At 40.0% G+C, this 26,695-nt stretch overlaps 1 protein-coding gene across 3 annotated transcripts in view; it reads left to right on the top strand.

The window, feature by feature from the left end:
- The window catches only part of LOC147304766 (chemokine-like protein TAFA-2), a 95,956-nt gene extending 82,209 nt beyond the window's left edge, over positions 1–13,747 (top strand). For all 3 annotated transcript variants that reach the window (XM_086278053.1, XM_086278052.1, XM_086278054.1), the window contains 2 exons: positions 8,096–8,220; positions 12,843–13,747. In XM_086278053.1, the coding sequence (XP_086134179.1) occupies positions 8,096–8,220; positions 12,843–12,854 (137 nt within the window). In that variant the 3' untranslated portion in view covers positions 12,855–13,747. The remainder of the gene's footprint in view (positions 1–8,095; positions 8,221–12,842) is intronic.
- Positions 13,748–26,695: the final 12,948 nt, after the last annotated feature.

The raw sequence follows: 26,695 nt of genomic DNA on the forward strand, positions 1-26,695 counted from the left end.
ACAGTCAGGCCACACGGAGGAGCAGTCAGTATCAGGAGAAGAGATGCTAGAGTTAGCAAGAGGTTATTTGAAAGAGACTTTGTTCAATGCAGGTGCTACATATGACCAAGCCCCCTGTGTGCTGCAGTAAACTGAAAAATCTAAGAATTGATACACGACCAGGTAAACCCTGATTTACGGGCCAAGGCATAGAAGCCATCAGTATTCTCTTGGCAGCGTTTCTGTGTACTGGTAGCCAGAATACTGACTAGAAATGCATGGAAGCAAAGTGAAGCCTTTCTCCCACTGCCCGTTTTCTGTGCTGTTTCAGCAGACTAATTTATTACATACACTGCCTCTGTCTGTTATATTTTTGTGATGAATTCAGAAACATTCTGAATATGATGGATTGCGTGGGGTTATATTCTGAACACAATCAATTCAAAAGTAATTAAATGTTTGCTTCTCAGGTAAACCTTAAAGGTGCAAGAAACAAAAATCTGAACTATTCCAGACAGAAAAGGGAACGTCTTCATCGCAGTAGATAAAAAATGGAATCTTGTGTTGTTCCACAACTATACTACAGCGCCATGGTCCTGAATTATTGTCTATTAATGTAATGTTGATACTGAATGTACCAGACATATGTTAAACTGCTTTCATTCAACCTATTTATGCATGCATTATTTGCATTATTTATGTATGCACTCACACCAATCAACTAAAGTTTGGACAAATATTAGGGTTTTATCACAGAAAGAAGTCCACGCTGCTCCCTAACTTTAGGTGCTCCTGCTGCACAAACCCCAGTCTTGGTGTGAGATGTGAGCATACATATTCGGCACATCCACAATCAAACCCAACCACCTCCTGCTGACTCCGATATATTTCATAAATGTGCTGCTTAATTTCCAAAGGTAATCCAGCAAGTGATTATCTTGCAGCTAAATTTAACAATTTAACTGTGAAGAAACTTAATTTGTAGGAGATGGGGTTGGACAAATTCTAAAATGGATTATAATGAAGCAGCTCAGGAAAAATGCACCATGAAGAGGAAATCTTGTGTTTTTGTTATTACACCGAATTTATCAGTAGTCAGCGTTATGTAAACATCAGAGGACTCCCAACAAGAATCTTGATAGCAAAAGATATTAATCTGCAGGAAGTATTATCTTTACGAAGCTCTTTTGTTCACTGCAAATGAGAAGTTGATTTTTTAGACACAAATGTATTTGGGCATTTTACCCATAAATGAGATTAGTGTTTAGTGATGAACATTCGAAGCTATAAAATATTCCCGTATGCCTGGAAACCCGTCATCCACTAATGCCTCTGTGTTTACAACATCAGTATCCAGCAGGCCCTCCAGCCTCGCAGGGTGGCACTTGATGAAATAACTGACCCAGTCTCCATTTCTCAGTTGTTTCTGGGTTTCGGGTGAGCGCTCAAACATGATGAAAGATTCACTTACAATACAACATGGCACAGTAAGATGAAGGGCTGGAATGGTGGAGTACATCTTACTTACTTATGGCACCACAGATATACAGTACCGTGAAAAAACTATTTACCCCTATCCTTTCTTATTTTATTTTATTTATTTTTTTGCATATTTATCACACTTAATTGTTTCAGATCATCAAACAAATTTGAATATTAAACCTGAACCTGAGTAAATACAAAGCACCGTTTTTAATCTTTGAGTTTAAGGGAAAAAGTCATTACACCCTAAACCTGACAACTAGTTGTGCTTCACTTGGCAGAAAGAACTGAAACCTGTTTGGGATAAACAGCAATAAGGAACTGTGGCCCACTCTTCTTAGCAGAATTTTTGCAGAAAAACCTTCATTTTGTTTTTATTACTGAATTGTTCAAAGGTAGACTTTCTGTGTGTTTCAGATCGTTGTCTTGCTCCATAAACCAAGTGAGTTTGAGCTTCAGGGCATGAAATGATGGATGGGCAGGATTTTTGGTAGAGAGCAGAACTCCACTGTACGTACACCCAGGTCCTGAATCAGCCAAACAGCCTTAGACCATCACACTACCACCACCGTGTTTGACTGTTGGTATGATGTTCTTTTTATGAAATGCTGGGTTTCTTTTCATTTTTAATGGTCAGAATGTTTTGTAGCAAATGTGAGATAAGCTTTTGTGTTCTTCTGGATCAGCAGATTTTTGCTTCCATGGTTACCAGTTTCTCCCAGTCTCTTTCCTATTGTTGAGTCATGGACACTGACCTGAACTGCGGTAAATGAGCCCTGCAGTTCTTTAGATTCTGTTCTGATTTCTTTTGTGACCTCCTAGATCAGTTCCCAGCAGGCTCTTGGATTTTTTTTTGGTAGGCTAGACCCTCCTGAGAAGATTCACTACTGTTTCAAGTTTTCTCCATTTGTGGATAATGAGTCTCGTTTGCTGGAGTCACAAAGCCTTAAAAATGGTTTTGTAACTCTTTTTAGACTGATACATGTGTGTCAGCTGTTTCATTAGTGTGTGGCACATTGTGTTTCTTTTAGAGCTCTTCTGTTTCACTGTGTCAAACTGGTTCTATTCTTTCAAAAGGCCTGGCCTGGTCTACGGCAAAAAACAGTTAATTCATGATTTAACAACAGGTAGGTTTGGCCAATAAATTCAATCATGAAAAACTGGATTTTGTATTTAATTGAGTTATTTTTGTCCTGCTAAACAAAATACTCATATTAGCTCTCAGAGTTCTTTAACAATGATGACAGTCTTTAGAGTCTTTAGAGTGACAGTTAAAGAAAAAGGATTCATGACAACAGCTTTTATGTATTCACACATCCAGTCAGTCAGCTGTTTTTTCCTTTGACATTTAATCATGTTTTGTTTCTGATATGTGTTATATTTTCTGATGGTGTTTCATTATTTGTTTTTAACCTGAAGAATCTCAACAATCTCAGCTGGTTGTGGCTAATTAAATTCACATGATTCCTTTGCCCATGAAACCCATGCCTCGGGTAACTATCAGCATTTTAAAAATCTTTTTTCTATTGCTAAAAGTTTTATTTCACATTAGCCTGAAGGTTAATGGGATCAGTTGTCGTTAACAGTATCTCACTAATTATCTCGTGAGTTTTTATTTGTTCAAAACTGTGTAAAATGTTGAAAAAAATGCTGCACTTGCAAAATCGGTTTTAAAGAACGATGGTGATGTTGTCTTGCATAACATCACCAAATCATTAGCCCCTCCAGGAAAATGAATTATTTCCTAATTACTGTTAAACAGAGGAAGACATTTTTAACACAGCTTTTCCAAACATCTTAGTTTGTATTTTGGATCCAGGCGTTATTTCACTTTGCACACAGAAACAAATTTATTTTCCAAAAGCCAAAAACTACCAGGGTCAGAATTATTAGCACATCATTTATGTATCCTTTTTTATAGAGAACAGCCTGCTGTCGCTTGCTGTTGCAGTTTTCAGAAAGTCTTACATACATCTCCTGAGCAATCCCAGCCAATTCTTCTCTGCAAATCTCTCAAGCTCCTCCAGATTTGATCTTTGGTGGTCTGGCATGGACCCTGATGTTCAGTTCACCGCACAGATTTTCAGTGGGATCAGTCAGAGCTTTGTGCAGGTAGTTTTTTACCAGAAGCGACTTGTGTTTTGGGTCAATGTCATATTGGAAGAAAGAGCGATTGTTTGAAGTTTTCTTTCAATATATTCACATCTCTTTTTTTCTTCCTGATTCCATCCACCATAATACTCCCACCACCGTGTTTCACTGTAGTCAGAGAGCTCTAGTTTCATGTCATCTAATCAAAGGACACTTGAGTATGCATAATCTTTCTCCAAGTTGTCCTTAGTATACTTCAGTGTGGCGTGAAGGTGTCTCTTCTACAGAAGTGATTTTTTGCAGCCTCACACTCCATTCCTGTGCAGAGTTCTAGTGATTCAATTCAATTCAATTCAATTTTATTTATATAGCGCCAAATCACAACAAAAGTCGCCTCAAGGAGCTTCATGGATACAGAGAAAAACCCAACCATCATATGACCCCCTATGAGCAGCACTTTGGCAACAGTGGGAAGGAAAAACTCCCTTTTAACAGGAAGAAACCTCCAGCAGAACCAGGCTCAGGGAGGGGCGGGGCCATCTGCTGCGACCGGTTGGGGTGAGAGAAGGAAGACAGGATAAAAGACATGCTGTGGAAGAGAGACAGAGGTTAATAACAGATATGAATCAATGCAGAGAGGTCTGTGAACACATAGTGAGTGAGAAAGGTGACTGGAAAGGAAAAACTCAATGCATCATGGGAATCCCCCGGCAGCCTACGTCTATTGCAGCATAACTAAGGGAGGATTCAGGGTCACCTGGTCCAGCCCTAACTATATGCTTTAGCAAAAAGGAAAGTTTGAAGCCTAATCTTGAAAGTAGAGATAGTGTCTGTCTCCTGAATCCAAACTGGAAGCTGGTTCCACAGAAGAGGGGCCTGAAAACTGAAGGCTCTGCCTCCCATTCTACTTTTAAATACTCTAGGAACAACAAGTAGGCCTGCAGAGCGAGAGCGAAGTGCTCTAATAGGGTGATATGGTACTACAAGGTCATTAAGATAAGATGGGGCCTGATTATTTAAGACCTTGTATGAATTCTGGATTTAACAGGAAGCCAAAACAGGAGAAATCTGCTCTCTCTTTCTAGTCCCTGTCAGGACTCTTGCTGCAGCATTTTGGATCAGCTGAAGGCTTTTCAGGGAGTTTTTAGGACTTCCTGATAATAATGAATTACAGTCGTCCAGCCTGGAAGTAATAAATGCATGAACTAGTTTTTCAGCGTCACTCTGAGACAGGATATTTCTAATTTTAGAGATGTTGCGCAAATGGAAGAACGCAGTCTGACATATTTGTTTAATATGTGCGTTGAAGGACATGTCCTGGTCAAAAATGACTCCAAGGTTCCTCACAGTGTTACTGGAGGCCAAGGTAATGCCATCCAGAGTAAGAATCTGCTTAGATACCATATTTCTTCTTTGAGACTCATATTCCTAATTAAGTCATTCACGAGTGTCTTGGCAGTTTTTCTGGTGCCTTCCGATGTCTCTCACTAGTTTTCTTTCCAGATTGTGTGAAATCTTTCACTTCTTACCTCTGCCAGGCTTGTTCTGTGCTGTGTGCCTCTCTTTGAATTTCTTGATGATACTTCCGAATCCAGTTTTTGACACTTGGAAACACTGTAATAGATTTATATATCCATGTCCTGCTTTGTGAACACCAACAATTATTTTTCTAAGTCTAAACTGATTTATTTAGTTATTGCCATGATGCCTTATCAAGTGACAGCTCTGGCTGAAGTTCTTAAATAGAACATAATCTTCAATTTTAACTTGATTTTACAAGCTTTGAGCATCACAAAGTTAAAGCACATCATTGTACAGCAGGGGTTTGTGCTGTGGTGGGTGGTAATAATATTGTGTCAGGGTGGTAATAATATTGACCATGGTCTTTTTTGCTTTTTCTGCAATACTTCAGAGCAACCTTGCACACCTTTGCAAACCCTGTAAATTCTAAAGTTGCTATTTTTAGAGGTTTTTTTTAATGGTTATTTATTCTAAATGCTATAATGTTTAGAAATTATATAGTGAAAATCCCTTGCTCTTGGAAAAAAAACAACTTTAATTTTCTAGGGTGGCTAATAGATCTGTCCTCATTTGTATATCTAGTAGATGTGAGGATCTGTGTGGTCAACCACATGACAGATTAACTTTAAAAAAACAGAAAACAGCCTTTGATGCCGCCTGATTCTGGTTGAGTGAACAAAGAATGTTCTACTACATAAGAGATGTTTTAACAGCGATGCTCTGAGGCTCACAATGGTCTGCAGCTTGCTTTGTTTTCAGATTCATGAATCATTTATTGTTGGTGTGTTGAGGCAAAATGCAGCAAAGTGCAATAGAGGCAGACTTTTCAAATTAATTAATAATGACCAGTGTTGGGCAATTTACTTTGAAAAAGAAGTTAATTATAGTTACTAGTTACTTCTTCAAAAAAAGTAACTGAGTTACAATATTCTAAAAGTAATTAATTACTTGAAAAGTAACTATTGCGTTACTTTAAAAAAGATGTTTAACCCTCTGGGGTCCAGGGTATAATTGTCCATTTTTAACTACTTTTGATGTTTCCTCCACATCTCACCTTTAAAAACTGTTTACTTGTTTGGTCTCATCCTTTTCAGCACAACCTCACGTGTCTGAATCTACAGTCATGTTTTCATTTTTTACAGACTGTATTAACACAATTGATCTAAAATCAGACAAAAAAAACTAAATCCGAGGAGAAAAGGTTATATTTTTTACTGTAACAACCACAAACATGTTTAATGAATCATATTTCATAATGTTAAATGCAAATATAAATTGTCAATTTTAAAATCATATGCACAAGTTTTGCAAACAACAAAGTTATTTGCATCCATTTACCTTTTACCTTGATTTTTTTAAATAACCATTTCAAACTATTTACAGAACAATCAGCTGTTCTTCAATAAGATGCCACAAATTATTTGTGCCACTGCAAAAACATCATTTCTGTCCACTATAAAGGAAACATCACAGCCTGATACCTGCAGCTCTGACAGCAGCAGGTGTATCACTGCTGTTTCTACCTGGATACAGCAGTCGCCTCAACACAAAACTATCCACAACACTACACACTAACTACACAAGACAACACATTAACTACACACTGCAAACACGCTAAACGTCACAAATCTCTCACGTCTCAAAACTCGCTCTCTCTTTTTCTGCTGTCTCTCGCTCGCTCTCTCTCTCTCTCGCCATCACTCCTAAAACGTCCTCTGTTTTTTGTTTTGTTTTTTGCTCATAAGCAGAGAGGTCTCGCTGCGCTGTCCTTAGACAGTAAAAGTGAGGAAACTATTGAGGAATAAACAGCATATATCTTGTTTATCATGACTGGTTTTACTGGCCCATCAACACAATTTATAAACTGGTATATGTCACCTTGTTGCTTTGTCTTTAAGTGGTCATGTGATTGGCTTACCACGACTACTTTATTCTTCCTCAGTCAACCAGCAGCACTCATATCATTGTTTTGCCCCCTTAGCTCCAGGTGTTGTGCCAAAAAGTGATTGCTGCCTGGGGGAGCGCAGCTGCTAAACGCTGTAGCGCCCAGATTACTTACAGCTCCTTCCGTTAGGGCTGTGCGATATGACCAAAATCTCATATCCCGATATAAAACATCTAAATATAAACATACTTAATAAATATAATAATAAATATACTTTATTCTTCCTCAGTCAAACAGCAGCACTCATGTGATTGAGCAGAGTGAAGCTGACCCCCCCACCCACTTGAAACGTTTGCCCCCTGAGCTCCAGGTGTTGTGCTAGACAGTGATGGTGATCACCGTCCGCGGGAGCGCGCAGCTGCTTAAAGCTGTAGCGTCCAGATTACTTACAGCTACTTCCGTGCAGCTGATATAAGGTGCTGTGAGCTGAACACAGCTTCAACCATCTGTTTGTTGAAAAATAGTAACGGACCGCGTTTCCTTGTTAGTAACTGTTAGTAACTGTAATGGCGTTGTAACGATAGGAATAGTAATTAGTTAGATTACTCGCCGTTACTAACGGCGTTACTTACTTCCCATCACTGATAATGACTTACATGAATTGAGTAATTTAAACATCCACACCAGTTTTTCAGTGAACTGGGACGATGTGGTCGCAAAAAGCATCTAGATCTGAGTCGAGCGATGAGAGGCCTTTGCAGAATTAATAAATGAAACAAGCTGAAATATAATTTTATATTTTCCATATCATGTTTTCCACATTGGTTTTTGTTTGTTGAGGTTTGACTGGCGCTCTTTTGATTGCATAATCTCGCTGTGGCTTGTTCTGTATGGTGCTTCAATGGGCGCTGATTTGAGAATTAGTGCTTTCAACTGTTTATCTCAAAGCACCAAAGTCGTGTTATTATAACTGTACCGGATAGAAACCCACATTTATTTTCTGGAGGCTCTTTGTTCATGTGAAATTTTGGTGTCAAAATTCACACACGCACACAAGTCTTGGAAACACATGAAAGGACATGATTGCACTTGCATCTTCATCAAAGTTAAAATTAACTCTGTCTCTTCTTCTTGTAGCCTCCATTGTAGCTCAGAAGTGGTGGTGTCAGATGCAGCCATGCATGGAAGGTGAGGAGTGCAAGGTGCTCCCAGATCTGACAGGATGGAGCTGCAGCACAGGCAACAAAGTCAAGACCACAAAGGTTTGTGTGCACACTTTACGCGTCCTCTCTCCCTGCCGTGCCATCCATTCAACACATACATGCATGCACACACCTAGCCAGACCAACCACAGAGTGATCCATTTTCACCTCTATCACGTTAGACTATATCCTTCTCTTCTCCCTGCTTTTCTCTCTTATTTGTCTCCGTCCCGTCTTCTTTCTCCTTTCACCCAATATCACTTTTTTTTTTACCCAGTTTCTCTCTCTTTACTTTTCCTCTGGACTCATCTTGGCTCCAACATCAAACATTCTCTGAAGAAAAATAAGGCCAACAAGAACAAGGCAAATAAAACACACACGCACCCTGAATATGAATATCACAATTCCCTTCACTCTCACTTGCCCTGCTTCCCTGCGTCTGACTGGCATGCCATCTGACTCGATGCAAAAAGAACTCGCCACATTTGATACACTGGAGTGGTAAATGCCCTGGAAAAAATTTTTATGCTCTCATTCTTCCACAGCACGGTTTGTGCAGTGTGTGCATGTGCACATTCTTCCCCCCTGTTAAGTTTCATGTACTGGCAGTCTGTCTGTGTCTTTGTGTGCGTGTGAAAAGGTGTGAATGCACGCTATATATCTTCCTGCTCAGCCTACGTCTGCACCTGTTGGCTTCTCTTCAGTGGCTTGACCTGAGCAGGCTCTTAGCTGTCTGTCAGAGGAGAAAAATTTGTGCGAGACTCACCTCTTGTCACTGTACGCCTCTGTTTCTAACCTCCATCCTTCTCTCTGCCTTCTCACCTTCCATTATTCATGGCTCGGTGCAGACCTTTGTTTTCTGCCTAAATAATTGATTGAAGGCGTGGTCAGAGAGGAGAGATGCGTGCATCTCCGTGGTTGGGGGGAAAAAAGTGAGTGGTGAGAAGCGCTTAAGGCACACATGTTCTTCTCACGCCTTCCCAGAAAGTGAACAGTGATGGTTAAGAATTCTTTTGGCACTGCTTCCTCTGCTCACCTCTCACCTAGCTAAGTGGCTCGTGCCCCCTGAAGACCTTTTTTCCCCTTAACAGCCCCTCCTTACTTTTACCTTTTTTCCCTGATATCATTTTCAGTTCTTATCTTAAGCACAGATTTGTGTTGTACTGCTCTTATAAGTGTAACTGATGTTTCCTCGCTCAGTTATGTCAGACAATGATACAAATAGAAAGAAGAGTCGTCTGGTTTGATTGGATAAAGCAGCACATGAGGTTTGATGCTATTTGAAGACAGTTAGATGTGTGAATGTGTGAATGTTGCTGACCAATCCAGCTCCAAAGTGGACATTTATAATTAAAGTAAACCAGTTTCAGGCAGGCACTGCTTCATCAGTGACTCTGTTGTAGTTTTAAGGAGCACAAATATTTGCTGTCTCTTGCATTCAGGTCTTTGATCAATGATCAATGATCTCTCTGTGTGTGTGTGTGTGTGTGTGTGTGTGTGTGTGTGTGTGTGTGTGTGTGTGTGTGTGTGCGCATCTGCACTATTTGAGAGCGTTAGCTGATGTGTTCGCTTGATGATGAAGAGTGATTTTTTTTTTCTCCTCTCGTGTCGTACGCTGAGGTCAAGATTCGCAGGCATCCAGATCAATAGCATCGAACGTTCTCTTATGGTCCCATTAAGACCTGCTCGTAAATTGAAATTGACGATAGAGTGTGTATGAGAGGGAGAGAGAGAGAGAGGCAGGGGGATATGGAGAAAGGAAAAAAGAGGCAGGAGGAGATGGATGAAAGAGAAAAAAATCAGTGGAGAGTGAAAAGAAAGGCAGAGGTGATGGGTAGATAAACGAATAACGAAAACACTTGGGGAAAAAAACAAGCATAACGGTCAGCAGACAGCAGAAGGTAAGAACACACAACAGGATTTGGCACTCTCTGTCATTCCTCCTACCTGGAGACAGGGGGAAGGAGGAGCGAAGGAGGGAAGAGGGAGGAGAGGAGGAGGGGTGAGAAGACAGCTAGATCAATGCCAAATAATATCATATGTATGAATACATGCGCATGGCTCAGTCTCCAAGCTGCAGAGCTGCCATAGAAAGCAAGGAAGGTGTGTTCGTCTTTGTGTAACTGCTCGTGCAATCGTGAACAAACAAGGACAACAATTTAGCAAGGAGTATAGGGTTTACCTACCTATATACTGCAGTGAGTGTACATCATACCGAGTAGATGTGGTGTTCTTTAAAAAAGACATTCAGTCACTTTAAACTTTGATAAGTGACCAGAATGGAAAAAAAACTGTAAATCCCTGAAGTGTGGCAGTCAAGATGTCACAAAACAAAACTGAAACATAAATATTAGTAATGGTACGTTAACTGTCTGCAAGCTAACTAAAGCTTGCATGCTAACTTATATTTAAGCAAGGGCAGTATTTACTTTGTATTTTGTATATATTTGTTTTCTTTTCTTTGTTATTTTTAAAAAGTTCTTCAGGAAGTTTGCAGTGAAGCAAAAATCAGATGTTTACTCTGAATACACGAACATTATGTGGGAGTAGGTAATTGATAATAGGTATTGATTTGTAAATAATTGGACATGGATAACTTGAACTTATTATATAAAAGAATATTGTGCAGGATAAATCTGACTCACTAGGCAGCTCATTATCTTGACAATACTTTATTTAAAGATATAACACATCTTGGGGGTCAACTTGGAAGAAAGGCAGATTTGAAATGTAAAATTATATTTGGATGCATCTGTAATGTAATACAATGAACAAAGGCAGAAGAATTTTAATCACAGTTTTAAAAATAAAATATATTTTATGAAAGTTTGACCTTATGCGACCTTGAGTTAGAGGCAGAGTAATGTGATATTTATAAACCCCGTATTTCATTTCCTGCATATGTTGTCAGTGCAAACAAGCATATTTTTTAGTAGCTCTGTATAACAATATTACGAACAAGATATTTACCATAAAAGAAAGTTGTAGAAAAGTAATAGTTTAAATATTTATATAATAGCTTCTAGGTTATACGGCTTTCGTCAGTTTTTGACCTATAAATCATTGAGCTGACCTTGAAGACCTTGGTCGATGTAAGCCGAATTTAAATTGATTGTTAACATGACCCCACTCTACTCCCCTACAAATTTTTATTAGATTTCATTCAAAACTTTTCAGACAATTGTGTTTGCAGACAGAATGGCACCCACACAGTACACACACAAACACACAAATATAACCTCCTTGACGGAAGTAACCTTAACAATGGTTATTTGTGTTTAAAAATAATAACCTTAGAAACGAAAGAAGACTTTTACCTTGTAATATAATTCAGAAAATGTAAGCTTTTGCTTTTCTGTCTGTCCCAAGTGTGGGTGACACTGCCTTGTAACACCCGACTGTTGGTTTTGTTATGTACAAGGAGACATTAATGAAAGAAAAACCAGAATATTTTAATTAAATTTGTTTCAGTTTGATTTGAAGTTGATTTTGTTCAATTCGCACACAAACTAAATCACATGTTACACAGCTTCTGTGACTTGTGTCAAATGTAAATAAATGTACCGCTGAAGGAGACATCTGCCTTGTGGCCATGCGACTACGGTAGGCAGCTAAATCTTTGGACTAAGTACAAAAAAGGCACTCGTGGGTCTAAAAAGGCTTGTAGAAATGACACCCTAGCACTTCTTGTGTGCTTTCTAAATTGAGATCTAACTATCTAAATCCGCCCTTTAATTGGGCACAGAAACTGCAACCTACAGGCATATTTGAACAGGCAACTGGATGAACACCTAAAGGGACTTTGACTTTGCACCTTCAAGTATAGCAGGCAGAGAGATGCCGCGGTGTGCGTGCATAGTGAACTGGCGTGACAACAAACGCCTGCAGACTCTTTGATCCGGCACAGGAGTAGACGCCTGAAGGCAATGGGAGCAAACCCAGGAAGGGTGGCCTGGAGCCATCAAGAGTAGATGCAGTAGTTTCAATTGCCAGCTTGGAAGAAACACTGCTCTGAGCTCTCTTAGTGATGGCTGGTATTTACACTTTGTTAGCTGGGACCCAGGTCAGACAAAAGAGTGTCTGCCCCATGAGGAAATAACAGAGAGACAGCATGTGTTGGGGCTAAGAGGGGAAACCACTGGGAAACTCAATAGGAGGGAAAGGCATGCAGGAAAACAGAAGAACCGTCTTGGAGAAGCTGGTCTATTATATGCCCGGCACTGGCAGTTATACAGCAGTTTGTGCCTGTTTGATCACTGGCTGGTAGAAAATGTCTTCTAATAGCTTGAAATAAACCAGAAGTGAGCGTATGAGCAAAGAAAAAGCGAAGATGGATCGCCGAGATAAGGAGGCCATGTGATTAGTGCAGCCGTCTCGACAAATAGACGAAATGACATGGCAGAGGGCCAAGTGCTGAGGGCTGCCTGCCACGATTCAAGCTTGTCTTGTTTACGTTCCAGAAGAGACAGAAACCGTGTTGGTCATGTTTTCCACCAATAAGAGACTCTTCCTGTATTTTTCCACATAGAAGCCAGCACTGCATTATTTAAAGCCTTTCACTGACATGTAAAACCAGCGCTGGCTCTGTTCTCTGTTCTCTTTGCTGTTTCACGCTGTTTTCAAACTTTTTGGGTTCTGTTAAAATGGTGACCTTTGACTCACTTCTTCCCTTTCTTTTACAGGTGACCCGATAGTCCCGCCCATGTCTAGAGGAGCGTTAGAGAACGGCGGTGGAAGTACTTACACAGCACAACGGACTTATAAAATCGTAAGGAAATGGACTCTGATGGACATCAGTGAGGAACCAGTGATTTTTCCTGTGGATATTCAAAAAACGATGACTGCTCGCCATCTTAAGCAGAGCTGAGTGTCCTCGGGCCTTCACTGCGAAAGACTCAGTCACCCACAATTCTTTACTGCTTCTGAAAACAAAGTGAACTCCAACCTAAATGGCACTTGATTAGATGATGAAAAAAACATCTTTACAACAAACTATATTCTTTATCTCTCTTCTATGGCTAAGTTGTGTTCCATATGCATACTGGGAATTGCAGAAACTTGACTCTAGACAGCTATTCTGTATTACAAAACTAGCTAAAAAGAGGGAGTGGATCCAGAATGCTTGCCTCATGTAGTCTGGATGACACATTTAAATTTAACTGTGCCACACATGACACATTTGATGCTGTCAAAATGTTTCTGAAACTGAACCTCTTCTTTATTCAGATTTCACCTCCATACGAATATTTTACCTTAAATAGTTTGTTGCTTACCACACATGCCATTTTTTAAAATGCAGAGACAGTTTGTCAGTCTTCTCTTTGCTTTTGTTTTTTGACAGAGGACAAAATCCTTTCAGGGGTGAGGTTAGACTAATACCAAGTAGATGTTACGGTATATTGAAAAATGTAAACGTGTTTAAACAAAAGAAAAAAAAAAGCAGTCCATGGAATCAAAGGGGCTAAAAATAAATCGATGCTCTAATGGTTTTAATATCTGTGTTTTTAAACGCCTGTTAACCGCTATTGAGTACATGTGTCAGTATTATATTAAATGAATAAAACCTTTCAAAAGAAAAGAGAAATCTCAGTCGTTTGCTTCAGCCCTCAGGGGGAAGATTATTCAAGTGCTTCTTGTCAGGACCCTCACAATACAGCTCACAATACCAAAGCTCTGAATTGTTTCTCAATGGCTGCACGGACCTGCTAGCAGTGCTGATAACATCAGCATGAAGTTAGCTCCCCCTGAAACCCTGAAATAACAGGAAACGCAAAACCGTGGCTTTGTAACTGCTGGTGTTAATTGAGTTGGCTTGAAGAGATATCATCAATAACTGGTAATTACTTTGCTGTTCACATAATGCATTAATTTTCATCGTGTTTATTTCCTGGAGCAAACAAACAGCTTCTTATATTAACAATTGTTTTGTCAAAGCTAAAAAAGAAAAGAGGAGCAACAAATACAGAACTGCTCCTCTCCGCAGGCGTCATCTGTGATCTGTAACTGACAACTTATTCATCAGGTCTACACAAAATCTCTGTATTTAGCTGTGTTTAGCAGAAATTTTAGGCAGGCGAGGAATGAAAAAGGATATTTGTATGCAGCGCGTATGAGCCCGGACTGCAAAAAACAAACTGTGCTCATAAACAAAATTCAGTGCTGAGATTTTGTGGCTCTGTTATTTGGCATTTTGTGAAATTCAATCAACAGGTGAGTATTGGCAGTGATATTATTCTATGAACATTATCTTGATACAGCTGAGTGCAACTCAAACAATAGCATAACTTGGCTGTTCTGCTGTATTTTCCATTTTGGCAGTGAAAGCACATCCTAGCCCAAATACCCAGTTCATGATCGTATAATTTCTCTTCTATCTACAAACCTACCATTCTGATACATCAGAAGCACGAGACATTATGCAATTAAAAAAGAAATGTTAATGCCCGAAACAGAGACTTGGATTTATGCAAGTACAACATTAAATTTATTGGAATCTGGTTAAATAATATTTACTTGAATCACATCCATTCAGTTTTTACACACCACGTTTCCTTAATGATTACGATTTTTGAATAAATAAACTGATTTTATAAGCTTCAGTAACATTTTACTTAAAATTATTGCCTCGTGTTTACTGATTATATATGAGGTACTGTGCAAATCTCTTAGGCCACCATTCAATGTCAACAGGAGCTTGAGCATGACATTCTTGAGCAGTAGTTTTCCACAATCTTTGGACACCTTGTTGCAAAAATACATAATTAGCTCATATTTCTGTGGTTGAATCAATGAAAAACATCAAACATGACACAGTTTGACACAACTATCGCACCGAAACGTGTAATAGTCATGCCAATCCACCATCCATGCAGAATAACAGCAGGGAGATATTTTATTTCAAGTCAGCATGGAAACATGAAAAGTCAACATGAAAATAATCACATTATTAACACAATTACATGTAAATACATATTCGCGACATAGCTTCATTGATTAAGGACCCTGGAGTGTACTTCATCCCCCTGCTGGTAATGTAATTTCTGCATGCACGTCCATTTTACGTTTCGGAAAGCCAAAGAAGGGTGGGCTGGCATGTCTATTACACCTTTTGCCAAGATATCAGGTTGTATGACAGCACAGAACCATTCATAAAAGTCTCCTATATGTTCAAGACCTGGATTTGCACATCCTCCTGACTTCTCCAAGTTGGTCACAGCTCAATAAATAAATATATCAGGACATATTTCCTGATATCAGTGCACAGAGAACCGATGCAACTATTAGGACATATCAACACTTTCCAATCACAATGGATTGCCGACCAGATGATTACAGTAACAAGTGTACATACTTGGTCAAATTCACTGTGTGCTGTATATGTGTGGGTGTATTTTCTGTCATTATTTTACTGTTGTATTATCTTATAACAAAATTTACTCATAGGAAAATAAGAAATTCTACTGTCACAACTTTTTAAAGTATTATATTAAGATGATGGTCATATAAGTTTGTAGAACAATTTTAAAAAAGTAGAGTACGCTGTGAGAGGATAGAAGTGTGTGTCCTGCAAGCATGCAAGTCGATGCTGATGTTAAACAGGGCTGAGCGTCTGTTCCAAACCTGATGACTGCAGTGAAACAAAGAAGCTCAGTCCAGGAAAGTTGCAAAGAAATATTTTTGGAGGTTGAGGATATGTACTGTGTGTTTTCCTTTTGTGACAAACACACACACAAACACTCATATATATATATATATATATATATATATATATATATATATATACACACAATCTGTGCTGTGCTGCATTAAAGCAGCCGTTCTCTAAAACTCTTTCCTGATTTGGCTAATCTCCCAGTGGATCCTCTCAGGGGCCACGGCCTTCCACCGAGCCTTAGTCACAGTGTGTGTGTGTGTGTGTGTGTGTGTGTGTGTGTGTGTGTGTTCCATGGACTGGGCTTTCTCTGAGCCTCAACGCGTCGTTAGTGCATGTCATTAAAAGATTATAGAGAATAAATCCACAAGATTCTCACACATACACACAGGAAGTGAGAGCTGAAGTGAGCACGGAACAGACTTTTATAATTACAGAGAGAAAAATGTATAAAAAGATTTTGACATTGGAATATGACAGCCTCAGTTTTCCTGTATTCTTGCTAACTGCTCACGAGGTGTTTTTCAAATGGCACGTGAATCCAATCATGAGTCAACCGCATGAGGCTTGTTGAAAGTCTTCCACTACACCTCTAATATCAGCCCACTCTCACTAACACTGCTGCTGACGGGAGGTATCAGGTGCAGCTCTAACAGTCTCTTTATAGCTGTCTGACAGTTCTGATCATCAGCACGGCTGCAATTCATTAATCTCGTCATCTGACTATCCTCTGAATATCCAGACATTACTGAGATTAGTCGGAGTGCTTTATGGTAAGTGGTGGCGGTGAAATGTCCGCCACTAACAACAGATGCCGGAGCAGATGCTCCAGCCAGACGAGCGATGAGATAAGCTACCCTATGCTGATACATCACTGCACGGATGGCGATTGGAAAGGTGATGCATCAGAGATTGAATGACAATCATAAACATGCTGAACTGTGTCTGTATGTTGTGTAAGTGTCATAACGACCAGCTTGTTTTTGTAGCAGACTGAGTGGTTAAAACAAAGGCTATTTGAAAATCATGGAGGCCAAACCTAGAAAGGACAGAAAGACACAGGCAGCACACAGGACAGTCCTCCCAGCTTTTTTTGACACGTCAAATTACTGTTTGTATCTCTGTACTTCAGCTTTTAGGTCTCAGCACTACAAGATTTTGGTGGCTGGAGAATATTTGCACAATTCCCCATATAAGAGTTTTCTGTAATACTTTATAATAACCATCAGCTTATGTTTATAACTTTGTATTTGGTCAATAAGTGTTGAGCAGTGTTGGGACTAACGCGTTATTAAGTAACGCGTTACAGTAACTACGTTATTATTGTGGTAACGAGCACGGTAACTAGTTATTATGCCAAAATCAGGAACGCGTTACTCGTTACTGGGATTTAGATAGGGTCGTTACTCGTTACTTCGTGTGGTGGCTATCGCGGAGCTTCCACAGATTCAGTAACATTAGCAAGTGGTGGAGGCCCGCAGGTGGATGAAGGAAAAGGGACGCAGAAGGAAAAGAGACCCGAGGCGGCCGCCGGTCCAAGTGTGAACTGAACTTCAGGTAAGAAGTTATGACCTGCAGTCTCTCTGGGTCAGATATAAACCAAGTTTAGGTGGAGTTTATTTTCGTTATTCTGACTTTTTCCGTACTGCGTGCTAGCTAGCATGACGGAGTTTCTATACAGCTGGGTGGGTGCTATGAAGTTAATGATGTTTAACTTTATTTTGTTCATAAGTTATTAGAGTTGCCAACCGTCCCGTCTGGTATTCAGAGAAAATATTACGCGTTTCTTATTGAGGTGAAAAGGAACAGTTTGTCCCGTAATTCAGCTACAATGAAAAAGGCACAAAGCTGGAGTTATTCTGTGTCTTTGCTGCACAGCTGCCTCTTCTTTCATTCTCCCCCCTCCCTCTCCCGTTTCTACTTCAATCATGAAAACTGATCAGTGATCAGCTGATCGTCTTTTCTCTCTTGTGTGTTTATCGCCCACTTTGCGCCGAAAGAGGAAACCAGCGGATGTCGCGCTAAACAACAGCAGCACGTTTAAGCTTGATCAGCTGTTGTTAGAATTTATTTAATATTAATTTCTAGTATCAGCTGATGTTTGCTGGAGCCACAGCTGCAAAAAAGCTGCTGGTCATGATATGGTTTGGTTATGTGGTGAGAGGGAAACATGAAGATGAAACCAGGAGATGTCCTTACTGGATCATCAGAGCTGAACAGGTGATGGAGAAACAGGTTTACCTTTTAGGTGACATGAATGAGTTGAAGGGAAGTTATGAACTGTTTCTGAGAGACAAATAACCCCAGGATCCTTTTCTAAGTAGCTGACAGCTGGTAACTGTGCAGGGGCGGGTCTAGCAAAGTGTTGCCAGGGGGGCAGGTAGGGCATTAACAGGGAAAGGTGGGCAAAAGAAATACTTTTCTTTCTTATTCTCATTTAAAATGTCTAGCTTTTAAAAAATAATTATCTGAGTCTTACAACAAACGATTGATAGATTGATGCATATATACCATCAGACAGTGTACATCACTGTCACAACAGTGTTTATTTTCATTCAAAGGCTTTATGATTTTTCCTATAATGGTGGGCCAGTCTCTAGTCAAAATGCCCGGGATGATTTTTTTGTCCCAGTCCAGCCCTGTAAGCAGCTCATCTGCAGTCTGGTGTTGCCTACATCTTCCTATTCGGAAGGCAGAATTTCCGAGTTCTGAGTACAATCGAAAGCACCACGACTGCAGTTTTTGTGTTGGATGTAAAAGGCGCAGATGACACTGTGACGTAGGCTAGAATCATGGCAGCAGTCAATGACGGTCCAGGCGTGGGATTTCTCTCGTGGAAATATGCACATTATCTTTTTCTTTCTATTGGTAGGTGGCACAGTGCACTTGTGGCAAGTAAGCAAGCTAGAAGACTGGCAAAGTTATGGAAGAAACACATTAACAAGAGAATTCTGAGTAAAACCAAAGTTACTTTCCCTAGTAACTAGTTACTTTGAAAGTAACGAGTAACTTGAAGTAACTGAGTTACTTTTGAGAGAAGTAACTAGTAATGTAACTAAGTTACTATTTTAAAGTAACTTACCCAACACTGGTGTTGAGTAGTGGATCTATAAACATTATTGGGAGTTATGATAAATGCTGATAATACCTGTTCTAAAGAGCATGTGAATAAGTAGGCAGGTGGCGGTGGCGTAAGGTGTCGTCATCCTGGAGAATTCGGTTCAAGTCCGGTTTCCCAATGCCAAGGGGTCCTGTCCGTGTGTGAGGAGTTGGGAATGAACCAGTGTGTCACCAACACAGATGTGTCATCATGGCACTGAATCCAAAGGACATCTTGTTCTTATCTACGACATCAGCAGCTCTGGCAAAACAGCAACGATTACACCCTGTCCATTGCGTCATGACCGTCGCCATCTTGTTTTGAAACTGGATGTGATGACTTGAGACTGTGGCTCACGTATTGTGATTGTCAATGAGCATTTATTGGATAGTACTACTGTGTAATTCTTAGAATGAACAAAATGGATTTTAATATTGTATTCAATATGACCCAGAGCCGGCAAATTAACACAAAAAGTTATCAGAAAAAAACATCACTTCTTACGGTTAGTGTCAGTGTTTGCTGGGTAATCTTGGCATTGGCCTCTGGCGTCGTCATCAATGAATTAAACATTCTTATTTATTCATCTTGCTTATCTAATAAAAGTATTACCTCAGTTTTATGCCGGTCAAATATCAATGTTTTTCGTTTGTTTTAAGGTTATCTTGGGATGCTGTGACTTATAAGAGAGAAAAATTTCATTTTTCTTGACAAACTGTGTTATAATTACCAACAATTATGGAATGTTTCAATATATAATTATTATAATTAGGCCAATTTAAATAATTAAAAATGATCACCATTTTAAGACAATTAGGAGGACAGGCACGTCATTTAGTGAATGAAAATATGTCTATAGCGTGACTTGGTTGATAAGTGTAGGATGTGATTCATTTTAAGTTTAATGTGTCAACAGTGTGCAAACCACGTTGCTATGCACCATACTGCACAGCACCAGAAGACAGATGAAAAGATTCACTGCTGTACCTCTGTGCTTGCTTTTTTTTTTTTTTTTTTTTTGTAAATAGTAAGGCTTCTTCCTTCTTCTTCTCCAATAATTTTGATCCATTCATTCATCCATCCTGTGCCGGATATCTGGATCTGGGTCATGGAGCAACAGTAAGAGCAGAGACTCCAGGACCACCCTCTTACCAACCACCTCCTCCACCTCTTCCAGGAGGACACCAAGGTGTTCAATCCAACTTGTCATACATGTAGGTCTGCCCCAGGGACATGCCCAGAACACCACAGCTAAGAAGAAACATCCTGCCCAAACCACCTCAACTGGCTCCTGTAGATGCTGAGTGGCGGCTCTTTTCCGAGCCCCTCCCAAATGACAGAGCCCAGCCAGCCTTCAAAGGAAGCTCATTTCTGGTGTTTGTATCTGTGATCTTATCATTTCTGTCACTATCCACAGATCACCAAAGGTGATGGCATGAACATACAGTGCTCTGAAAAATGATCCTTTTCCTGATCTCTTATGTTTTTGCATATTTGTCATACTTGCATGTTTCAGATCATCAAACAAACAGTTTGATTACTGCTGGAGCTGTTACAAAGCCATTTCTAAAATGTTGGTACTCCAGTGATTCACTGTGAGAGCTGTTATCCAGGAATTTAAAAAAAATGGAACAGTGGTGAACCTTCCTAGTAGTGACTGGTCTATCAAAGTTTCTTCAAGAGCTCATCCACATCACATGTAGGCCACAAAAGAACCCAGAAATACACCTAAAGAACTCCAGGCCTCAGTCACCACAGTTAAAGTTAGTGTTCATGATTCACCAATAAGAAATAGACTGGGCAAAAATGGCATCCAAGTTAAAAACCACTGCAAACCAAGTAGAACACAAAGGTTCATCTCACATTTGACAAAAATAGTTTTTAAATGAAATATTGTGAGGACAGATGAAACAAGAGTTTAGTAAAACTAACACAGCATTTCATAAAAATAACATTAAACCAAAGGTCAAATATGGTGGTGGTAGTGTAACGGTGTGGGGCTCCTTTCCTGCTTTAGGACCCGGACAACTTTCCATAATTGATGGAACCATGAATTCTGCTCTCACGTGGGTGAATGTCCATCGGTGCAGGACAATGATTCAAAACATACCAGCAAGGCTCCAAAAAACATGACAATGGCTTTGGAGTCAGCTGGTCAAAGTCAGGCCTTAAATCAGATGGAGATGCTTTGGCATAACCACAGACAGGCTGTTCTTGCTCAAAAACTCTCCTGTGTGGCCGAATGAAAACAATTCTGCAAAGAAAAATGGTGCAAAATTCCTCCAAAGTGATATGAAAGACTCATTGCCAGTTATCACAAACGCTTGACTACAGTTCTGTGGCACAACCAGTTATTATGTTTACTCGTTCACATATGCACAGCTAGGTTTGAATAGCTTTTTTTCCCTTAATAAATGGAGCCATCATTAAAAAACTGCACCATGTATTTACTCAGATTATCTTTCCCTAATAGTAAAATGTGTTTAATGATCCGAAACATTTACGCATGACGAACAAGCGAAAATAAAAAAACCAAAAAAATCAGGAAGGAGGTAAATACTTTTTCATATTGACAGCTTCGCCACAACAGACCGATTCAACTGAGCAGAAGTACGAACACAGCTATAGGTGACCTTGGCCGCACACTGGTGATAAGGAGACATGGAGCAGAAATAGTCAGAGCATTAGTTTGGTTTACATATCGAGAATCTACCCAGTCATCTAATTTAGTCTTTACATGAACTAGCACAAACGAGACCCTGTAGACTTATGGTAACTGATACATCAATCATGTGTAAAAGTGGCAAGGCAATAGTAAAGGCAAATGATCAAAATGTTAAATGTTATTTACCACTTATAAAATTAAGGGTGGATGTATTTTGATGTCTTGTTTTTATGAGAAAGAATAAGAAGTGTTGTTGTCTCTTGGAGTTTGTTGATTTCCATTTAATAAATTGTGAAAATGTGTGCCGGGGAGACTAATTAATAGTTACAGCTGTCAAAGAAGTGGCAAACCAAAGCAATTAAAAAGCAATGTCTAATAATACATGAAATGTTTCCAGGGAGCATGTGTTTTTAAAGACCAGATCTGTAGGTGTTATTCGTCACAACAAATCTCTCTGCTTTGCTTGTCAAAGACAAAAATGGCAATAACTCGCCGAGAGTGCACACGTCTCTTTTTTTATTTGTAGGACACCACGGATGATTCACAAAAGAACTACTGGGAAAAAAAAGATTTCTTAGACCAGTCTGAGTAATGACGTTAAAGGGTGTCCCGCAAACATATGTCCTGAAAAAACAAATCTTCACTGCTCAGTTGTGTTTAGTTGTCTGTGCAGTTTGATTGTGCTGTGACACCGAGACAAAGGCACGAGAAGGTGCGGAGGAAAGAGGCAGGGAAGTTGGAGATAGCAATATGGCGGGTGAGTCCTGTGACGCTAGGGTGAAGCGATAACCTAAAAATAATACGGCTTCTGTTATGAGACTTGGAGAGCAGGGCAGATCTGAGCAGGTTACAGATGAACCCAATAGGTCACTGTGACATATAATTCTGCTGTGTGTACGTGTGTCTTTTATGTGTGCATGGTGGATATCACGAAAAGAAAGGGTGTGTGTGGGACTGATAAGAGGTAAAAGCCTAAGGGGTTCTTTACATGGCAGTCTCAACCTGCCACTTTCCTCAAACACACTTCGTGATATCCTCTCTCTCACACACACATACATACAGAGGGAGATAACCCCAACCGTGGCAATCTTGCCGTGGAAAGTTTGAAAGGAGCTGCATGCCTCCCGTCTTCTATGATTTGTTCCCGAATGAGCATTGAATATGAGTCACAGTGATTAACGTTGCACTGATGATTCGCGCTGATAAGATGACCCGCTTAAATGCGCGCGTCTACTTATCTGTATGTGTGGTCTTGTGGAATTCATTTCCATGACATCTAGGCTAATTGGTAGTCCACTGACGCATTTGGTCCGCAGACAGAAAAACATCCCTCGCAGAGCCAACTCACAAATTTTATTCATTGTGCTCGACCTCAAGAGGCTTTTCTGAGAGACAGGCAATTGGCACCTGTACTGTGCAACACATGACCAAACACCACCTACACCTGCAGAAAGCACCTCTCACTGCATGCCATTAGTCAGCCTGGCGATTGTTGCTAAAGTTTCCAGTAGATTATCCCCCGAGATGATAAACCAGCAACTCATTCAGGGAAAATTCACATGTTTGACTTTGTTGCATGGCGACCAGGTTAGTATGCTTCCTCCTGCAGAGTTCAGTAATTCACAGTCACACCGTCCCAGATTAATATCTTTTTATCATAATAGGCTGTGAAACTAATGGCTCTATACAACCTCCATTTATCTCTCATCTCCGCAAAGCCTTGTTAATAATCATCTATTATTGAAGATAGAAATATCTAAACCTTTCATGCCTTGGAACCAGATAGGAAATATCATCCTCCTGCTTTTTTTTCAGTGAGTGAGCAATGCGTACTTGACACCCGGTGATTAATAGCACTCACTGTTTGGAAATGGATGTCAGGTTTAAGCCGTGTAGTTCATATTTGAAACTCACATGTTCAACAGATAACTGAAAACTGTGTGATTTCTTCTGCCTCGCATTTGTGACTGCTTTCAAAATGCCTTCAGAATTTACATTTGTTCTGCACAAAGACCGACTCTCGAAAAGAATAAAGCAGACCATTTTTATTGTCTTGCCACATCCATGTCTTTTCTTTGAGGATGATAGGGTGTCTTTAGTACCCAGAAAAAGAAGAGTTAGACCCACATGTGGGCTTACGACTACATAAAATAAAACACAAAACAGGTTACTGGGGGAAAAAATACATTGCCATGAGCCATAACGCAAATGTTTCAATAAGGATGCTGGGTCACAGGTGGCCTCCTTCAAACATATTTCTAAAGTTGCTTTCTTAGATTGAATCACTCAGACAATCTACCTCAGAAGAGTTTGTGAGTACAGTACTAAACTCGCTCTGGGTATTGCTTTGCTCTATAAGCTTATGCATTAAATTAGGATATGCCCACTATGATAGGCTTAGCAGAGAAGGGTCACTGGCCATGCTGTAAACCCTAAGTGGGAAAAGAAGATTTATGTATTCTTTCATAATACCTTTTCCCTGTTCAGTAATTTATCACCTTGAAAATGCCCATAATGTGCTCATTTACAGGTTCATAATTTTATTTTAGGGGTCTAATAAAATGGGGCTACATGCTTTAATGGTTAAGAGCACATTATCTTTTTCATACTGTACACTGCTGCAGAATCTCTCTGTAGCACTCTGTATTCAGCCCTGTTGCTGCACAGCTTCCCCTCAGAAAAGCCTCCTTTGCTTCTGATTGATCAGCTGGCCAGGCAGAAATGAGATGCTGGCTGTGTGCTGCAACTCTGTGAGTTACATAATCTCAGCCCCCTAAGAGCTGAGTCCCACTGTGCACATTTGAACCATAATCCTTAAAAGAAGAAGAGACTTCTGTAGAGGTTGTTCTGCTGCTGTCATGCACTGTTTGTTTGTTTGTTTGTTTAAATAACATGTCAAGAGTCAAACTAGAGTGAAGGTAAAGGCTCAGATGCTGGGAGGCACTGGTTGCCTGTGAGCCAGATCATGAACAGGCAGAATTATGTTACATTTTCTTGAGAAATAGGGAAATTGCTTGGTGGTACTTGGTGGGGTCCTCTAGGCTGAGTCACTTTCTAGTTTTTCCATATGCGCTCCATCAGTGACAATAAAGACTGCTGAATGGCACAAAAGGCACTGTCTACTGGTCAGGTGGGTTTTAAAATGTCTACGAATTGTGACATGTGCAAAGAAAGGCACAGATGATGGCCTTGGTCACACAGGCAACCTCTGCAATGGGAAAACGTTTATTCCCCAACTGGTTGGTGAGCGTTGGGCCACAAACTCTTTTATTTCATTTTCATTTACACCCATAAAACTTGAAAACACAGACCAGAAACTGAGGCCATTCACCCAAGTGACAGCTGTACCTTAAGCTGAAACCAACACATAAGTGCACCTTTTACTGTTATCATGAATTTCATCAGTTTCTGTTTTGTGTCACACTTTTCATAGCTGTGTGGTGGGTGGTGTTGGTTAAGTTACTTGAAAAAAGTAATCAGTAACTAATTACTGATTACTTCCCCAAAAAAGTAATCCCGTTACTTTACTGATTACTTATTTTCAAATGTAATTAATTACTTAGTTACTTAGTTACTTAGTTACTTTTTAAAAACACGATTTACAACCTGAAGAGGTGATAAAGCGATAGATCTTTCAGCCCAATTCTACATTTTCTACATAATCCATCATACAAAATGTAATCAAATGGAAAAGTCTCTTTTTTTTTAACTTGTTTTATTAGTTTTAATCTTTTAACTTTAAGCATCAAGCAAAAATTTAATTATATACAACATTCTCTGACTGGAAGAAATTAGTTAGTAAAATATTTTTTGTGTTTACACTCAGTCTTTCAAATAGATGCAAGTAAAACACAGCAGAAAATAAATAAAGTCAAAGACTCAGCGGTCCTGTTGCTCTATTTTCACCTGTAAAGCAGGACTGGGGGTAGGCGGAGGTTTACCCTGGTGCAGGTGTGCCGCGGTCAGTGGAAGAATCCGCGAGTTTCTCTGTGAGTTTCCCATTACGTTGTAGCTACTCGGTGCTTGTTGGAAGTTTAGGGGTTTTTTCGCTGTAAAAAGAAGTTTTCTTCCCACGCACAGCGGACACTAATGTTTTTGTCACTTTTTATGGAATCAAACTCAAAGTAAGGTCAGTACTTCCACGCTTTAAACACTGCACGCTCATACCACTGTTGATCTGCACACAGCTGTTGTCACTAACGGTGCACTCGCTTACGTCACTGTCATGAGACATTCTCGCAAAAAAATCACGGTTTTAGTAACGCAGTAACGCAGCGTTCCTACGGGAAAGTAACGGTAATCTAATTACCGTTTTTGCAATAGTAATCCCTTACTTTACTCGTTACTTGAAGTAACGCATTACTGCCCATCTCTGGTGGTGGGTAGTTTGCAAGAGTTTGCAGATAGGTCAATATCTTCCATGTAACCCGGAGAAACCCGCTAGTGACCAAACCAGTTACAAATAGGTTTTCAGTGCAGTACAGTTTACGTCTTTACAATCAGTTCCATGCCACTGACAGCCAGCAACCTCCAGCAACCACTCACAATCAGTCAGAAACAGCACACTTTTTCCTTTTACTGATAGATACCAGGCACTTACCTACCGATCTCTAGGACTGTCCGACTGGCACCGGAGCCAAATTATTCATGCAGCATGGTAACACTGGTGACTGCCCTGTTGTTGTGGGAACATAGCTCTGAAAAGGTAATAGACTGAATCTTCAGTTCTGCAGATGTCTGGAGTGGAAGAAGACGCTTGTGTTTGCAGCCAACAGCAGAACACCTGGCATGCTTTGATTGTGCCTGAAACACTTTAGGGTGAGAAGAAGTAATAGCAAGTAAATAAAATAACATACTACAAGGGAGCTGGCTGCAAATTCTTAGTTTGAGGCCACGCAAAACTAGCTGCTGTGTAGGTATCATACAATTGTCACATCTTGCAGGAGCTTTCCTCTCCTCAGGAGCTCCCTCTGCAGGAGGGGGAGATACAGGAGAGGTGGAGGAAGATCTCAGCCTGGGTGTTTATTGTCTTGTGTAGTCTGGAAGATGAGTGGATGGTGGGGTGGGTGCAGTTTTCTCTGTGGTGGGGTTGGGTGGACTGTCCCGGGCTCTGTGGGGC

This window comes from Aulonocara sp. 'chitande type north' Nkhata Bay, linkage group LG20 (genome assembly GCF_057382095.1).
Source record: "Aulonocara sp. 'chitande type north' Nkhata Bay isolate Kocher_YH1m ecotype deep benthic linkage group LG20, A_spYH_male_GT1.1, whole genome shotgun sequence".
Lineage (NCBI taxonomy): Eukaryota > Metazoa > Chordata > Actinopteri > Cichliformes > Cichlidae > Aulonocara > Aulonocara sp. 'chitande type north' Nkhata Bay.